Source organism: Euleptes europaea, chromosome 2 (genome assembly GCF_029931775.1).
Source record: "Euleptes europaea isolate rEulEur1 chromosome 2, rEulEur1.hap1, whole genome shotgun sequence".
NCBI lineage: Eukaryota > Metazoa > Chordata > Lepidosauria > Squamata > Sphaerodactylidae > Euleptes > Euleptes europaea.
In genome coordinates, this window is record NC_079313.1 from 48,855,400 (window position 1) to 48,871,405 (window position 16,006).

The 16,006-nt window shown below is 43.8% G+C and overlaps 1 protein-coding gene across 1 annotated transcript in view; it reads left to right on the plus strand.

The window, feature by feature from the left end:
• The window catches only part of HFM1 (helicase for meiosis 1), a 105,198-nt gene extending 89,862 nt beyond the window's left edge, over positions 1 to 15,336 (plus strand). Inside the window, exons 38-39 of the mRNA XM_056844746.1 lie at positions 12,642 to 13,040; positions 15,135 to 15,336. Coding sequence (XP_056700724.1) covers positions 12,642 to 13,040; positions 15,135 to 15,336 — 601 coding nt within the window. The remainder of the gene's footprint in view (positions 1 to 12,641; positions 13,041 to 15,134) is intronic.
• The last annotated feature ends 670 nt before the right edge of the window (positions 15,337 to 16,006 follow it).

A 16,006-nucleotide genomic window follows, 5' to 3' on the forward strand; every position in this document is an offset into this window, starting at 1 on the left:
TGGAGTTGAAGCATATGGCACTCCTATTTTTTCATTCCCCACAAATGTTCTGCTGTCAATCCAGAACAACTTAATTACTGATGCAAAATTGGCTTGCATTGCATTTTCCTTAGGATTGCCAGGTAGGTCCTGGCAACCAGCAGGGTATGACTTACTGACAGTAAGCTTAGGCCGAGGCCTCTGGCAGATGCAATGGGGTGATGTCATTTCTGGCATGTACCAGACATGATGTCATCACATTGCCAACAACTGCAGGGATGCTCTAGTATTGGGGCAAAACTCTATGGTAGAATTCGTTGTTAACATAGAGTTTTGCCCAAATACCAAAGCATCCCCCATGGTTGTTGTTGATGTGATGACAGCTGGTTGGCTGAACAGCACTGGGGGGGGCATGTCATTTTAGGGTTGCCAGGTCCTTCTTCGCAACCGGCAGGAGGTTTTTGAGGTGGAGCCTGATGAGGGCGGGCTTTGGGAGGGGAGGGACTTCAATGCCATAGAATCCAATTGCCAAAGTGGCTATTTTCTCCAGGTGAACTGATCTCTATTGACTGGAGATCAGTTGTAATAGCAGGAAATCTCCAGCTAGTTCCTGGAGGTTGGCAACCCTATGCCCTTTGTAGGTCTTAAAAGACACAATTATATGTCACAGTCAGTTTTACTGCAACAACTCAAAAGCCTTCAGCTGTAGCAGAAGGTACTAGAAGCAAAGATACTTAAATCACAGGTATCACTATTTCTTGAACTGAAATGTAACATCATATGAGTGCTTTAGAATAAAAAGGAAGAGGATAGCCTATTTCCCAGATGACAGTAGAATACTTTGGTCGTTATTCAGCAGAAGATTCTGTATAATTTGCATTATAACCATACTTTCTCTCATAATGGAGTAAAGAAAAGCAAAATTCAATATAACAGGAAGTCACATTTACTATCTTACTCGTTTGAGTCTCTATAATAAACTGCATGCTGATACCTGCTTTTAATTTTACTTCAGCTCCCTTATATGTTTCCTGGTCCTATCTGATTTATTGATTTCAGACTATAAAGTGAGGTTGACAAGATCTGTACCTGAACACGGGGATGGGGAATCAAATCTTTATTTGTAGTTGAAAATCAGGATCTGTAAAGGACAGCCTTAAAATATATATTCTTTCAGTGCTTAGACATGCTTCCAGTAACACATCGAAGCATACAATATCACACATCAGATAAGCTCATGAATGCAGTGAGCCACAGTGTTTTAACAACATGATGCAGTTTTATTTTTAGCATTATTTTCTGTGATTATATTGTAAAAGTTAAAACACAGAGTTCAAAGTGGTACTCAGAAGATACAAAAAGAAAACTTCATGTTGCCAGTTCAATTACATTTATTGCTATAAAGCAAATAAACCATACTTTCTGCTTGATATTTATTAGCACTTATAGAATTGTACAAATAAATTCACATCAAGTTCCTTGGTTGATCACATGAACACATGAAGCTGCCTTATACTGAATCAGACCCTTGGTCCATCAAACTCAGTACTGTCTACTCAGACTGGCAGTGGCTGTCCAGGGTCTCAGGCAGAGGTCTTTCACATCACCTACTTGCCTAGTCCCTTTAACTGGAGACGTTGGGGATTGAACCTGGGACCTTCTGCATGCCAAGCAGATGCTCTACCACTGACCCACAGCCTCTCTTCTATAGCTTTCTGAGTTTGGCTGATGAAGAATGGAGCTGAAGATGGGTCAGATATCAGCACCAGATTGAATCTGGAGCTGAAGTGGGTAGAATACACTGGGCAGAATAGGTTCTGTGCCACAATAAAAACAGTATGCCCCCTGGCAAGACTTCGTTTGGTAGTTCTATTATCCTAAAATATTATGGCATACACAGACGACAGTAGCATCGGAGGGAAGAGGAAATTGAAAACAAGTGGTTCCAACTACATCCCCTCAACCCTACTGTATTCAAGTTACATATCCATCCTTAGATTATCAGTCCATTTCTCCTAGATTGTAGAGAGTAAAGGGAACAGTGCCAGAGATACCAGTCAGTTAGTGTTAAGAGCTCAACTTCAAGCATGACTCAAAGACCTGTTCTGCTGAAAACACACTTCCAAACCACTTTCAATGCACTTTGATGATAATTTGCAAGTAGATTTTGCAGTTTCACACCGTAAAATCCAGCTGCAAAAAGCCCTGAGAGTGGATCGAAAGTGCGTTAATCGGCATGTGTGAAAGCTCCTTCAGAGAAGGTACTATCAGAGCTCTACATGCCCAAAAACTTGATTAAAACTGTTTAAGGAACCACTCATTAATGAGGAGGAGGATTTTTATCTGTTTTATTTACATATATACAAGTTGGGCTTAGAGACCCTAACTGCAACCACCCCAGAAGCTACCACTAGGAGGCATATGGCCTCCCCTCCAAATATTAACTCTTTCCTAGCTGTATCATTCATCTTCAGTCTTCTGTACCATCCAGAAACGGTTGCAATGGCTCCAGCAGAGGGTTAGGTGCCCCCATTGGAGTTGTCAGCTGGAAAAAGATCTCTCCATGTCAGGCCTGCTCATGTGCTGTCCCAATGTGCGCCTGCACAGAAGACACTTAATGAACACCAGTTACAGGTCAGTGTAACACTGTTTTGCCTATCACTCTTTACTACAATAGGGTCATCAAGTCTCAAGTCACAGCTATATCCCTTTAAGTGCTTTTCTACTGTCCTGCAGGAGGGTTAGGGTCCTGCAGAGCAACTTTACTGTTACCTCAGAGATGCCCTGCTGGAGAAAACGGCTGTGTTGTAAGATAGACTCTATGGCCGTGTTGGCGAACCTATGGCACGTGTGCCGCAGCCGGAACGTCGAGCCCTCTGTGGGCACGCGCGGAGCCGTCGCATCTGCCTAGGGCTTTGCCGTGTTGCCGTGGTGAGGGCGCTGAGGGTGGTGCTCTTTCTCCCCGTGCCCATGCTCCCCATGCCTGCGCTGGTGCCATCCCTCTCCTTGCACCCGGGGCAAGCCCCTCCCTCTCAGCTGAGCTGCGGCCGCAGCTCAGCTGTTTGTCGGGGCGCTGGCCTCTCCTGCTCTGCCCCTCCCCTCTCCACCTCAGACGGCGGAGGCTTTGACCAAGCGCCTTGCCACGGCTTCCGGCAGCGGCGTCTCTTGGGCTCCGCCGCCCCTGTGTCATGAGTCAGCCTGCAGAGATCTCCTCTGACAAAGAGGAAATAGAAGCCAGAACAGAGGGACATCCTCAGGCAGAAGTCCCACAGGAACAACAACAGGGCCTACAGCCTGCCAGAATAGAGGATCAGCCAAAGTCAGAAGATGACTCACCATGCCTGCAGCCTGTCAGCTCAAGGACTCCAGTAGGACTTGACACCTTGCAACATGCAGTGTCTCCAGAGGCCTCTCCAAGGCCACTGGAGCAGAGAAGAAAACAGGTTCGTCTGGCAATTCAGCAGAGACGGCAGAGTGCTAGACTGAAGGCTTTACAGAGGAACCTCCCCAGTAGCAGTGATGAGGAAGAGCAGGGCTGAAGCACCACCTGTGAACTCAGCCTCGTCAGCATCAGCTGGCTCTGCTACAGCAGCAGGGGAAGGGATTTAAGCCATCAGTTAGGCTTGGCTGTTGTGCAAGCAACTTGTCACTAACCTCCTTGCGTACCGGCCTTGTTTCCCTGCTATCCTTTGGATTCCTGGTGTCCTGACTTCTTGGACTGCCTCTGACTAACGCCTTGGACTTCCCTGACTAACACCTTGGAGAGAGGGGCTGGGGCTTTGGGGCTTCCCTTCTGAAGCTGACATGGGGGGGTGACCCTTGGTGGGCAAGGAGCAAATCCCTTTTGCTGGGAAGATTTGGTGTGTGTGTGGGTGACCTCTGGTCTGAGCAGAGAAGGGAAAGGGTGCATTCACCCTAGATCGGTTTCAGAAATAGAAATGCTCTGGGAGGGGCCGTGGCTCAGTGGTAGAGCCTCTGCTTGGCATGCAGAAGGTCCCAGGCTCAATCCCCGGCATCTCCAGTTAAAGGGACTGGGCAAGGAGGCGATGTGAAAGACCCCTGCCTAAGACCCTGGAGAGCCGCTGCAGGTCTGAGTAGACAATACTGACTTTGATGGACCGAGGGTCTGATTCAGTATAAGGCAGCTTCATGTGTTCATGTGACTTTACCACTTAAGGTTAAGAATCAAAGTGGCTTTCAATCACCTTCCCCTCCCCATAACAGACACCCTGGCCATTTATCCATGGTCAGTTTTGATGCTCACTCAAAGCTCTTTTTAAAAATGCAACTTTAAAACTGCCTATTCACGGTCTCGAAGCAAAAGGAGAAATTCCACCCCTCCCACTCGCCTGCTCCTTTGTTCCTGTTTGCATAGCCATTAGCATGTGCATAGCTGACCCGCCGCTGTTATTTTGCATGGTTCCTTCAGGGGGATTCTTCAGGAGGATTCTTCAGGTTAAATTGCCATGTTGGCACTGCGCGATAAATAAGTGGGTTTTGGGTTGCAGTTTGGGCACTTGGTCTCTAAAAGGTTCGCCATCACTGCTCTATGGCATTACACTCCACTAAGTTCCCTACCCTCACCAGGCTCCACCCCCAAAATCTCCAAGAATTTCCCAACACAGAGCTGGCACCCCTAGATTATTCTAATCCTAAAACAAACACTACTCAAAATATATGACTCTGGAAAGCAAATTAGCAAACCACAAATGACTCATGAGTCTGGGGAGATTATTGGGGGGGGGGTTACAACTGCTCTGCATCCCCTGTCATCACCTGCTTTCTTGTTACAGGCTAGTCCCCTTAGTGCTTCACTCCCACCCTATTTGAACAATTCAAGTAGTAAATATAGTAAAATTCCACTCAATAACAAAATACAATTCCACTCAAGTTCACTGATGCAAGCTTCCCCCCCCCCCCAGCAATAACAGGAGCCCACATAGGATTGCCAGCCTCCAGGAGGTGGGGAGAAAAACAGCACCTCTGTACTCGTACCAAAAGGTTTAGAAAAACAGTACAGGAAACTGTATATACACAAAGTGCAAATATTTATAAGCTACTGAGGTGAAACATAGACCATATACGTGACTTATATACAACACAATTATATACAATATGTACAGTTCACACAAAAAATGTAGAGAAATTTCCAAAGGTCTCAACTGAGTACCACAAATATATAGAGGAAGTTCCAAAGGTCTCAACTGAGTACCAAATGAATGCTAATATTGTAATCCTTGTGTAAAGTTCATATAGAGCCACAATCATCGATGGATACAGCCGTTTCAGATCCACAGCAGTGGAAATCTTTCTTCAGTCCTTCTAAAAATTAATATATTACCATCAGTATATAAATATATAAAGATTATGACTATTAAAAAATGAGTCAATACAATATACTTACAATACAAAAGTGCTGTTACATATTCATCATTCCTTCCCACACAGGGTAAATATGAGCAATCAGACGTCAGTAAAGTACATCACATAGTGCAGCTAGTAAACTAGAACAGAGTCTTAATCAGATACATAGGAAAACCCAGGTGTTGCTGATGATGCATCCCCGAAGTGGGTTAGAATTCTTTAAAGTGACAATGTATATTTTAGCAGCATTTTAACATCAGCTTTACCCTATAGAAAGTAGGAAATCTCCAGGCCCCACCTGGAGCTTGGCAACCTTAAAACTGGCTATCCTAGTATAATACCATATAGTCCACCATTTAAGGGTAAAGAGTAATGCTTCAGGTCACAAACTGGCAACCCCAATAATGCAATTTGTGGTGGGTAGTTGGTTGGAATTCTTAAAGTAACAGTGTATATTTTATACACCCTATAGAAAGCAAGAAAAATCATTATCCAGGTTTAATCCATTTGGAGACATCGTGTTCAAAAGGTGAATGAAGAAAGCCTCCTTCTGCCTTAACAATCTTTCGTTGTCACCTATATTGAAACGTTTCCTCTGCAGTCGCCAGATTACAAAGTAGCGAAGCTCATTTTCATTATGGTGCATCTCGAGAAAATGTTCTACAACCGGGGCAGATACTATCTTGGCCCGTATCCTGGATTTATGCTCCAATATGCGCATTTTAATTGGTCTAATTGATGAGCCTATGTAAAATTTGCCACACGGGCAGCGCAAACAGTAAACACAGAAACGCGTGTCACAGTTGGTAAAAGACTGCAATTTGAATACAAAATCACTATCAATTCTCCTGAATTCTTTGACTTCAAGACATAGATCACATGCCATGCATTTATGGCACTTATAGTGTCCCACAATAGATTTGCCTGAAACATCCCTGTATATATCTGAATGCACTATCTTATCTTTGATAGACTGCGTTTTGCGGAAGCCTATACTGGGCGGAGCCCCGCATCCTGGAATCTCCCTCAAAAGGTGCCAATGTTTTTCCACTGCTGTGGATCTGAAACGGCCGTATCCATCGATGATTGTGGCTCTATATGAACTTTACACAAGGATTACAATATTAGCATTCATTTGGTACTCAGTTGAGACCTTTGGAACTTCCTCTATATATTTGTGGTACTCAGTTGAGACCTTTGGAAATTTCTCTACATTTTTTGTGTGAACTGTACATATTGCATATAATTGTGTTGTATATAAGTCACGTATATGGTCTATGTTTCACCTCAGTAGCTTATAAATATTTGCACTTTGTGTATATACAGTTTCCTGTACTGTTTTTCTAAACCTCCAGGAGGTGGCAGGACATCTGCTATTACAACTAATCTCCAGTAGATAGAGATCAGTTCCCCCGGAGAAAAAGGCCACTTTGGCAATTGGACTTTATGGCATTGAAGTCCCTCCCCTCCTCAAACCCCGCCCTCCTCAGGCTCCGCCCCAGAAACCTCCCACCAGTGGCAAAGAGGGACCTGATGACTCTAAGCCCACATCAAAACAGGGAAACAGTTCTGGGAAGAGGATATATATATCTCCTTACTCGACACTGTTTTCATGATCTACATTTGTTCAGTTTAAAAGTTTATTTAGATATTTATATTCCACTTTTCTGCCTAATGGAGACTCAAAGATGCTTACAAGAGAATTCTTCCCTCATTCTGTTTTTATGTTCAGAACCTGAGTTAGGTTAGGCTGAGAAAGAATTCTGGCCCAAAGTCACCTAGTAAGCATCCACACAAAGTGGGGATTCAGTTTGAACCTGAGGTTCCCAGATACTAGGCCTTTGTTCTCTATGGCACTCTAACCTCTATGCCACATTTCATTTAGAGTGGAGATAAAGCTTAAACACATCCTCCAGCACTACAAGAAGTGTCAGAACCTGACCACATATTTCTCATATTACATTTCAATTGATCAGATCATTCAAACAAGCGAGCCACCATGTACACCCTGTAGTAAGAAAAGGTTTGAAGATCACTGTCCAAGCTGGCTGAGAGAGCAATATTCTTTTTTGCCTCACAATGATTCTTTTTGTAAATGTAAAACATTACAACATTTATTCTTGAACGTTTAAAACCTCTTTCCTTCTTCCTATAGGCAATGGTAAAATGAAGCTTCCGCTAGGAAGAAGGATGAATGCTTTTGTTTGGGTAAATGCAATTGTGTTTCTCTTGTAACTGTGAAACTTTCTATTAAAAGATACATATAACTTTCAAGATACGAAAGAAGCTTGGAACTGCAAATAGATATGATAGATTTGCTGCTCCCCCACCTATTTAAAGGCAAAACCTATTTATGAGGCTTTATTAAGTGCAAATAATTCCCAGGGCTTCAGCAGAGAAGTAACAGCTGCAGAATGTGGACTCATTTGCATATAAATGACATTATTTCAGCTCAGAGAGGAATATTGAAAAATATACATTTCTACAGTGAAAGCCTGGAGAGCCACACATATTAAGGCCAGATTGTGTAATTTCCCCCCACCCAAGCTACTGCCTGTTAGTGGCAGCGACTGATCACACTTCCAGATATGTGTAGGTGGTGTCAATGTATCCACTCAGAGGATATATATTTTTAAACATGCACTAATTAAACTACCATTTAAAAAAAAACATTAAAAAATTGGGTCAGCCATCCAAGCTGTTTCCAAACGTTCAGAATGGATAGCAGCAGGAATGCCCAACTGTGAAAATGCTTTCTCTCCCGTTCTAAGAGGTCACTATGTTAGAGAAATATCACTATTTAAATCAAGCAAAAAGAAATTTAAACCAGCCACTTCAGTTACTATAGGATCTCAGGACTAGTGTCCAAAAGACAAAGGGATATTTATTTAAATGGTCCAAGCAAAACATTCGCGGCATCTCTAGGCCTGAGAGATGTTCTTGGCCCATTGAAGTTGTCAGCTGACCGACAGATGATGTGGGGAACTCTTGTGTAAACAAAAATCCAGTATTTCAGTCCTGGACAAGCAAGTAAAGTGGCAGCTCCAGCAAGCAATGTGGAGGGGAGTTGATAGTAAGCTTGAGGGGGACAAGAAAGATTTGTCTCTGAGTGACTAAACTCGGCCTGGGAAGAGGAGGAAGAGAAAATTGGTGAGTTTACTGCCACCTATCCTTGTCTGATGACATATTTAAGCTTCTCTGAGAGGGGAGAAGGTTGGGAAGTGTGACAGGCTCTCATCTTTTGCAGGGTTTGAGTTCTAATGAAATGTTTATGTATTTGTGTATTTATTTATTGTACTAAAGACAATCTCTAGAAACAATTCTTGCAGTAAAGTGGGATGCAACTGGAAGTTTCACCTTGCGGATTGGGTTGTGCCGCTCTGGTGACAGTCCTGCCTCTAGGAATCATATTTAGCTTGCCAGAAAGCCTTCGGACCTACCTTAGGGCACCAAACCCTCTTGGCTCTATTGGCCCAGATAAGCCACAGAAAAGCATGAAGGGCATTGTCTCCTTTTGCCTGACTCCCTTTTGTGTAGCATAACTGTTATTGTGCAGACAACTGTGTTGTGAGAAGGCAATGGCAAGAGAATGGGGCTGGCAGCTGCCAGCACTGGAACCCATGAGTTGCCTGCTCAGCTCAGTGAAGGTGGGTTCTGTTGCAGAGCCCCAGGCTTGAGATGCCGCAAAAGGTCTCCAGTTCAAACGCTGGCATCTCCAGTTAAAGAATCGCAGGAAGGAGGAAAGATCTTGCTCTGTCTAAGACCCTGCCTGTCACAGCAAACAATACTGAGCTAGATGAACCAATAATCTGGCCACGCACCTTCAACAGTTCATCTACATAGTCTGTTGTTAGCATTAAGACAGTTTTAAGCTCCAAGCCCAGTGCAAATTATCTATTCTGGATTGCACCACAGGACCATGAGTGCCGAGGAACTGTTTAAATAAACCATCTCTCTGCTTTTCTTTATGGCCACAACTGACCCAGACCAATCATGCCTTACCTTTGTATATATCATGTAATTACTTTTTTCCTTCATCAGTAGAAAAAGAATGGGGAATGAAACGGGCATGCTTCAGTCTGTGACAATTTGAGATGATGCATTCTACAGTCAGGAGGGTTGTTGAGAATTGAAGTCATATAAAAGGAAGACCAGGCGCCGGTGGAAACACTGCCTGCTTTCTCTGGGGTATGATAGAGAACCATGCCAATAGATGGAGGCATTCTCACTTCCTTGAACAGTTTTACTGAAATACCAGCATACATTGGGGATGGTGGTGATAAAATGAACATTGTGTCCTGCAAGAAGATAAACTTGGCAGTTTAGATGGTTGAAAAACAGTTTGCGATAAGCTTGTGGTTCCATAGAAATTAATCCCAGCCCCTGCATTTTATACCAGCCAATCAGAATGGTCTTTAAGTTCAGGCAGTTAATAATATTTCATATCTTTGTAGCTTAAGGGATACAGTTTTCAAAATTATTGTAGTGTGGGAATGATAAATTCCTGCACCAGGAAGGCTGCATGCCATATAATTTATTTTAGATTTCCATCTAGGGTACATTATGACACTCCACATGAAAGTCAAATCGTCCATGTAAAATGCTTTCCAGGTGATAAGTTTACCCCGAGGGTTCCAGTAAAATAATAGATTCAGAGTTATATCTGACTCTCACAATCTATAAAGACTAGTTATCAGCTTTTTGAAGGATCTGATAACCAGGAGCAAAAAAAATTGCTCTGGGAGACTGACATTTTTCTCATTAATAGGAGTGATGTTAGAATCACTAACTCATTCTAGGTTTGGCTGTAAATGCTCCACTGACGTGCATTTTTGGGCAGTTGCCATTCTGAGCAAGTCAAAGTGTGTGTTGCCTAACCTTTTTCAGAGAATAGTAGGTACTCCACATTTGTAATATTTCTGCCACAGACAGCTTTCCCAAGCAGCTTTTTAAAGCACAGGGAATTGCTACATCTTTGCTAATTGCCCAACCCCAAGCTGTCACATTTTTAACAATTAGATTAGATCAATAGTACACAGTATGTGAATTTTATAGCTGAGAATTATTCTCCTGTAACATTTGATAGTGTGTGTGTGGGGATCTTTCTCCAACAGGCAATGTCATGTTCTTTGTATTGTTTTCTTAACTTGCAGTATAAAAATGGTAAAAAGATAGGCATTGAACACTGAGTCAAGCTCTGTCAAGGTCAGTCTTTTCTGCAGTGGCTGGCTCCAGGGTCTCTAGTCTTTTACATTCACTCTTATACCTAATCCTTTTAACTGGAGGTGCTGGGGTCTGAACCTGGGACCTTCTGCTTGAAAAGCAGATACCCCCCCCCTCCTGGCTTGATTGGACTGGTTTCATTGTTGTCGCAGTCCATCTCTAGTCATAGGAAATTAGATGACAACAAAGTTCTTTTGTATTGTATGCCACTTTAAAATATGTTTATAATGAAAAGGGGGAAAAACAATTTATGAGGTCTGTAAATGAAATACAGTTGATTGTATAGGGATGTAAATCCACATGAAAAGACCCATCCAGCCAGTTCAGTGGGGCTGAATGAGCATTTTTATTCAGAAGGCGATACATACCCAGAAGTGTTTTGCATCTGCATTAGCTGTGTATGGAATACTGCTTTTTTGTGTGTGAGGTAGCCTTATATTCTCTCCTATCTTGAAAGCACAGAACTAAAAGCAATTTTACTTGACAAAAGAGCAAGAGTCCAGTACCACCTTAAAAACTAACAAAATTTCTGTCAGGGTATAACCTTTCATGAGCCATTCTTCAGATACAGCTAAAATGTGAGTCCATCTATCCTTAAGTAGAGAAGAGTGAATTAGACACACAATGGCAATGTAAATGTCAAAAGTAAGTAAATGACATTAGCAGGCATGATTGGATTAGGTGTGATATGCAGAGGGGTAGTAGACGGAGAAATTAGCATTGGTAATGAGACAAGAATCCCAGATCACTATTCAATCCTGGAGAATGCATAGTTTTGAGCTTCATTATTAGCTGTAATTCAGCAGTCTCTCTTTCTAATCTCACTTTGAAATCCCTTTGTAAGAGAACCGCTAATCTTAAATCAGCAACCGAATGTCTTGGAAGGTTAAAATGTTCCCCCAGAGGTTTCTGAATGTTGTAGTTTCTGATGTCAGACTTATGTACATTCAATCTTTGTTGCAGGGACTGGCCTGTTTGTCCAATGTAGAGGGTGGAAGGGCATTGCTGGCATGTGATGGCAGAAATCATGTTAGAAGATGAACAGGAGCACGGACCTGAGATAGTATGGCTGACGTTGCTGGGCCCAGTGATGGTGTTGCTAGAATCTATATGAGAGCAAAGTTGGCACCTTGGTTTGTTGCAGGCCTTGGTTCCAGAGTCCATGCTACTGTTAAGTAGTTTATCATTGTGGGCAAGAAGTTGTTTTAGGTTAGCAGGCTGTCTGTAAGCAAGAAAGGGTCAACATCCCAGTATCTTAATGAGATGAAGTGAGCTGTGGCTCACGAAAGCTTATACCCTGCCAGAATTTTTTTTAGTCTTTAAGGTGCTACTAGACTTTTGCTCTTTTCTGCTGCTATTGACAGACTAACACAGCTACCCATTGTGGTTACTTGACAAAGGCAGTGGGTTGGATCCAAAGCTGTCATTCTGTTGGCACCACAACATTTATGCCATTGTAGTGGCATTTTGTTGGAACGTGATTTTTGCTCATTCTCCCGTCTCAGTGCAGACCTCCCCTTTATACCTATGCTATTTCCAAAAGCCCCTTGACCCCCAGGAGCAGAATTTGGCAGGATTCAATGGGCTGTAGGAGCTGGGGAGGTGGAAAAGACTTACTCCGTGAACTGCTTGTAATGATTTGAGGTATAGAAAAATAAAGCATTATCTCTAGCTACATTGAAAGGGTTGTTCTCCGCAACTACCAACGACACTTTGTCAGTTAAAGAAAGATAAACAAGCAGCCAGGTACATGAGAGTGTCAAACCAGTCTTCAGGTTCTTTCCAAAGGCCCCATTTTGGCTATAGAGGGAACTTTCACCAGCCGAGGTTTCAAAGACCACCCAAACACCGTCCACTGCTTATGGACAACAGCAATGACCCTTCCAACCTTTTCAACACCAGAACAGGCGGAGATATTCCAGACCCCGCTCCTCTGACCCGAGGACCCAATCACCCAAGGGACAGGGTCCAAAATCATCCCTCTGACTGCAGGGGGAGGGGGAAACCCCTGAGATCGTGTTTGGAGATCGTTTAGTCTCCTTTGTTAATGCTTGGTCTACTGTAACCTCTGATAGTTGGGTTTTGCAGTTAGTTCAGCAAGGTTATGCTTTGGAATTTAAACACAGGCCTAAAATAGGCCCCCCTCCTCAAAAATTGGGCTCACCACCATCCCCTGCTTTGCAGGATGCTTTGAGTGATTCAGTCAAAAAAGGGGCAGTTCAGGTTGTCAAGTTTTCTCAACAGTTAGATGGGTTTTATTCTCTTTTGTTTGTGGTTACCAAGAAAGATGGGGGGTTAAGACCTATTCTTGATTTAAGACGTTTACACAAGGGTTTGCAGTACAAGAAGTTTAACATGCTTACCATTCAGAATGTTCTACAGTTATTAAAAGTTGGTTGGTGGTACATTGTGGTTGATCTTAAAGATGCTTATTTTCACATTTCCGTTCATGAGGATCACCGGAAATATCTGAGGTTTGTCGCTGGAAATCAAATTTTCCAATATGCAGTACTCCATTTGGCCTTTCTACAGCACCACGAGTCTTTACTAAGTGCAAGGCTGTTGTGGTGGCCTTCCTCCGTACATCAGATGCTTCATTGGTTGGTTGGGGAGTCCATTGTCAGGGGCTATCGGTGCAAGGTTTGTGGAGCTCTTCTGAGGCTTCTATGCATTTCAATATTTTGGAGCTTAGGGCAATCCGCTATGCGCTTATGTCTTTCACAGAGATCCTGTGCGACAACGCGTTACTCATCCAGACAGACAACACCACCGCAATGTTTTACCTAAACAGACAAGGGGGTACAGTCTCCCTCAGACTGTGCAGAGGCAGAAAAAAATCTGGAATTGGGTCCTTACAGGCCATGTGTCCTTACAGGCCATTCACATTCAAGGGGTGAAAAATGCCATGGCAGATACATTAAGCAGGGTGTTCTCCCCGCATCACGAGTGGTCCCTCAGGTGGGAATACATCCTACCCATCTTCCAGTTATGAGGGTTCCCCGAGGTGGATTTATTTGCCACTTCCCCAAACACCAAGGCCCCTCATTTTTGCTCCTGAGTAGGCCACAACCCAAGGTCATTAGGAGATGCGTTCCTCATGCCTTGGGTGGGCACCATGTTCTACGCATTTCTCCCAAAGCCCTTAATAACCAGGACACTAGCCAGAATTCAAGCCTATACCACCCATTGCATCCTCATTGCCCCCATTGGACGAGACAAGTGTGGTTTACAGAGTCAAAGAGCCTCACAGGGAACAACTTCAGACACTTTACAGCGGGACCGGACCTCCTGTCAGTGGGACAGATGCATCATCAGGAGCCGAGCAGGCTGCATCTAACGGCCTGGCTCTTAAATGCTCCACAATGAGACTGTCGGACCAGGTGTTGGAGGTGGTACTGAATTCTCGAAAGCCCTCCCCACGGGCTGCATATGCCCTGAAGTTTTTCTGATTGGCTTAGACCTAAGGGATATTTTTCTTCATCATGCCCCCTTCCTTTAGTGTTAGACTACCTACTATTCTTTAAGAAGGGAGGGTTATGTTTGTCATCTGTTAGGGCTCGCTTGGCCGCCCTATTCGCTTTTCATGTGGGTGTGGATGGGACTTCCCTGTTTTCTCACCCTACATCCAAACTGTTTTTAAAAGGATTAGCTAATATGTTCCCAATGATGTACATGCCAGTCTCTCAATGGTCATTATCTTTAGTTCTGGCACAGTTAATGTTACTCCCATTTGAACCCTTGAAAATGGCGTCTCTGCCTTATCTATCACAGAAGGTATGTTTTTTGGTTGCGGTTACGTCTGCACGCAGGGTGGGTGAGCTATCTGCATTGAAATGTCACTCCCCCTTTATACAGTTTTTCCCATCTAAGGTTGTATTACGCACAAGTTATGAATTTAAACCCAAGGTTATGTCTGATTTTCACCTGGGACAAGATTTATCTCTACCAGTTTTCCCCCCGAATCCTCAATCAGAGGCGGAAAGAACACTACATTCACTAGATGTTAAACGGGCTTTATTATATTATCTGAATCGTACTAAGCAGTTTTGTAAGGCAGATGCATTGTTTGTTTGTTTTTCGGGACCCAAAAAGGGTGAGTCTGCTTCCTCCCAGTCTCTCTCTAGGTGGATTGTTCAGACGATTCGACAGTGCTACAAGACAGCTGGTGAGAGATGCCCGACGTCTTTACAAGCCCATTTGACCAGGGCTCAAGCTTCGTCGGCCACCTTTCGAAAGAGTGTGTCCATCAGGGAGATTTGTAAGGCTGCTACCTGGACTTCTTCCGAGACCTTTGTCAAGCAATCTGCGGTTGATGTGGATGCTAGGCAGGATGCTGCAGTTGGCAAAGCAGTCTTACAGTCATTATTTGGCTGAGAGCTCGTCCCCCACCACCGAGTGAGTAGCTAAATAGTCTCCCAATGTGGGACTGCACAGAAGATCGTAGACGAAAACAGAGTTGCACCTACCTGTAACTGTTGTTCATCAAGATGTCTTCTGTGCAGGCACACATCCCACCCTCCTGCCCCTCGGAGAGCTCTCATGTGTTGGTATTTGTTTATCTGTTCTAGGTGCTACTTCGAGAGGGCAAAGAAAAGAACTGAGGGAAGGGGGCACCGCCTCGCTACTCCACGTCATCGGAGCAGGAAACGGAGCGCATGTGCGGTGGAGTCGGTGCCCCCTATCTATCTATATGAAGCTAAAGAAATCCTTTCCGTGGTAGGCCTGCACAAGCGCAGTCCCCAATGTGTGCCTGCACAGAAGACATCTTGATGAACAACAAGATGCAACTCTGTTTACAGAGTTCCTGTGCCGTGTAGGAACTTCTTTTAGCCTGGAAACTGCAAAGCCAATGGCTGCGATGCTGGCACAGGGATCATTCCGGTCTGCTGCTGTTTTGGTATGATGGTAGCTTTGCCTTCTGTTCTGATCCTTCCCTGCTTGTCCATCTGGCCTAACCATTTTTCTCAAAGGACAATAGCAGCTGCACAGAATACAGACTTAGATCAGGTATGTGGTATATCGGAAGAGAAGGTGTTTAACCCTTTCTCCCTCTCTACAGTTTTGCCAATGGAATCCAACCCCCTTCAGCTCACATTATTACAGACCCTAAGAAAAGCAGACTGACAATGAGGACGCCTGTCTTTTTTTTTCCTTCCCAAAGCTAGTAACAGCATGAAGAAGTTAGTTTTAATGAGCAATACTGCACTGGGACGGGGAGTTAAATCTCTTCAATCCTGTCATTGCAGCCCTAATGCTGTACTCAGCTGATATGCTGCACTCCTTAACGCCATTCATGTATCTCTCAACATAACATCTCTTTTGGCCTTAAGAGGAAAAAAGAGATGTTATTTTACTTTTGGCCAGAGAACATTTTTTGGAGCATGGGGGGGGGGATGGGGATGTTCTTTCTTTTTTTCAGCTGGGAAACAAAAAAGCTCTA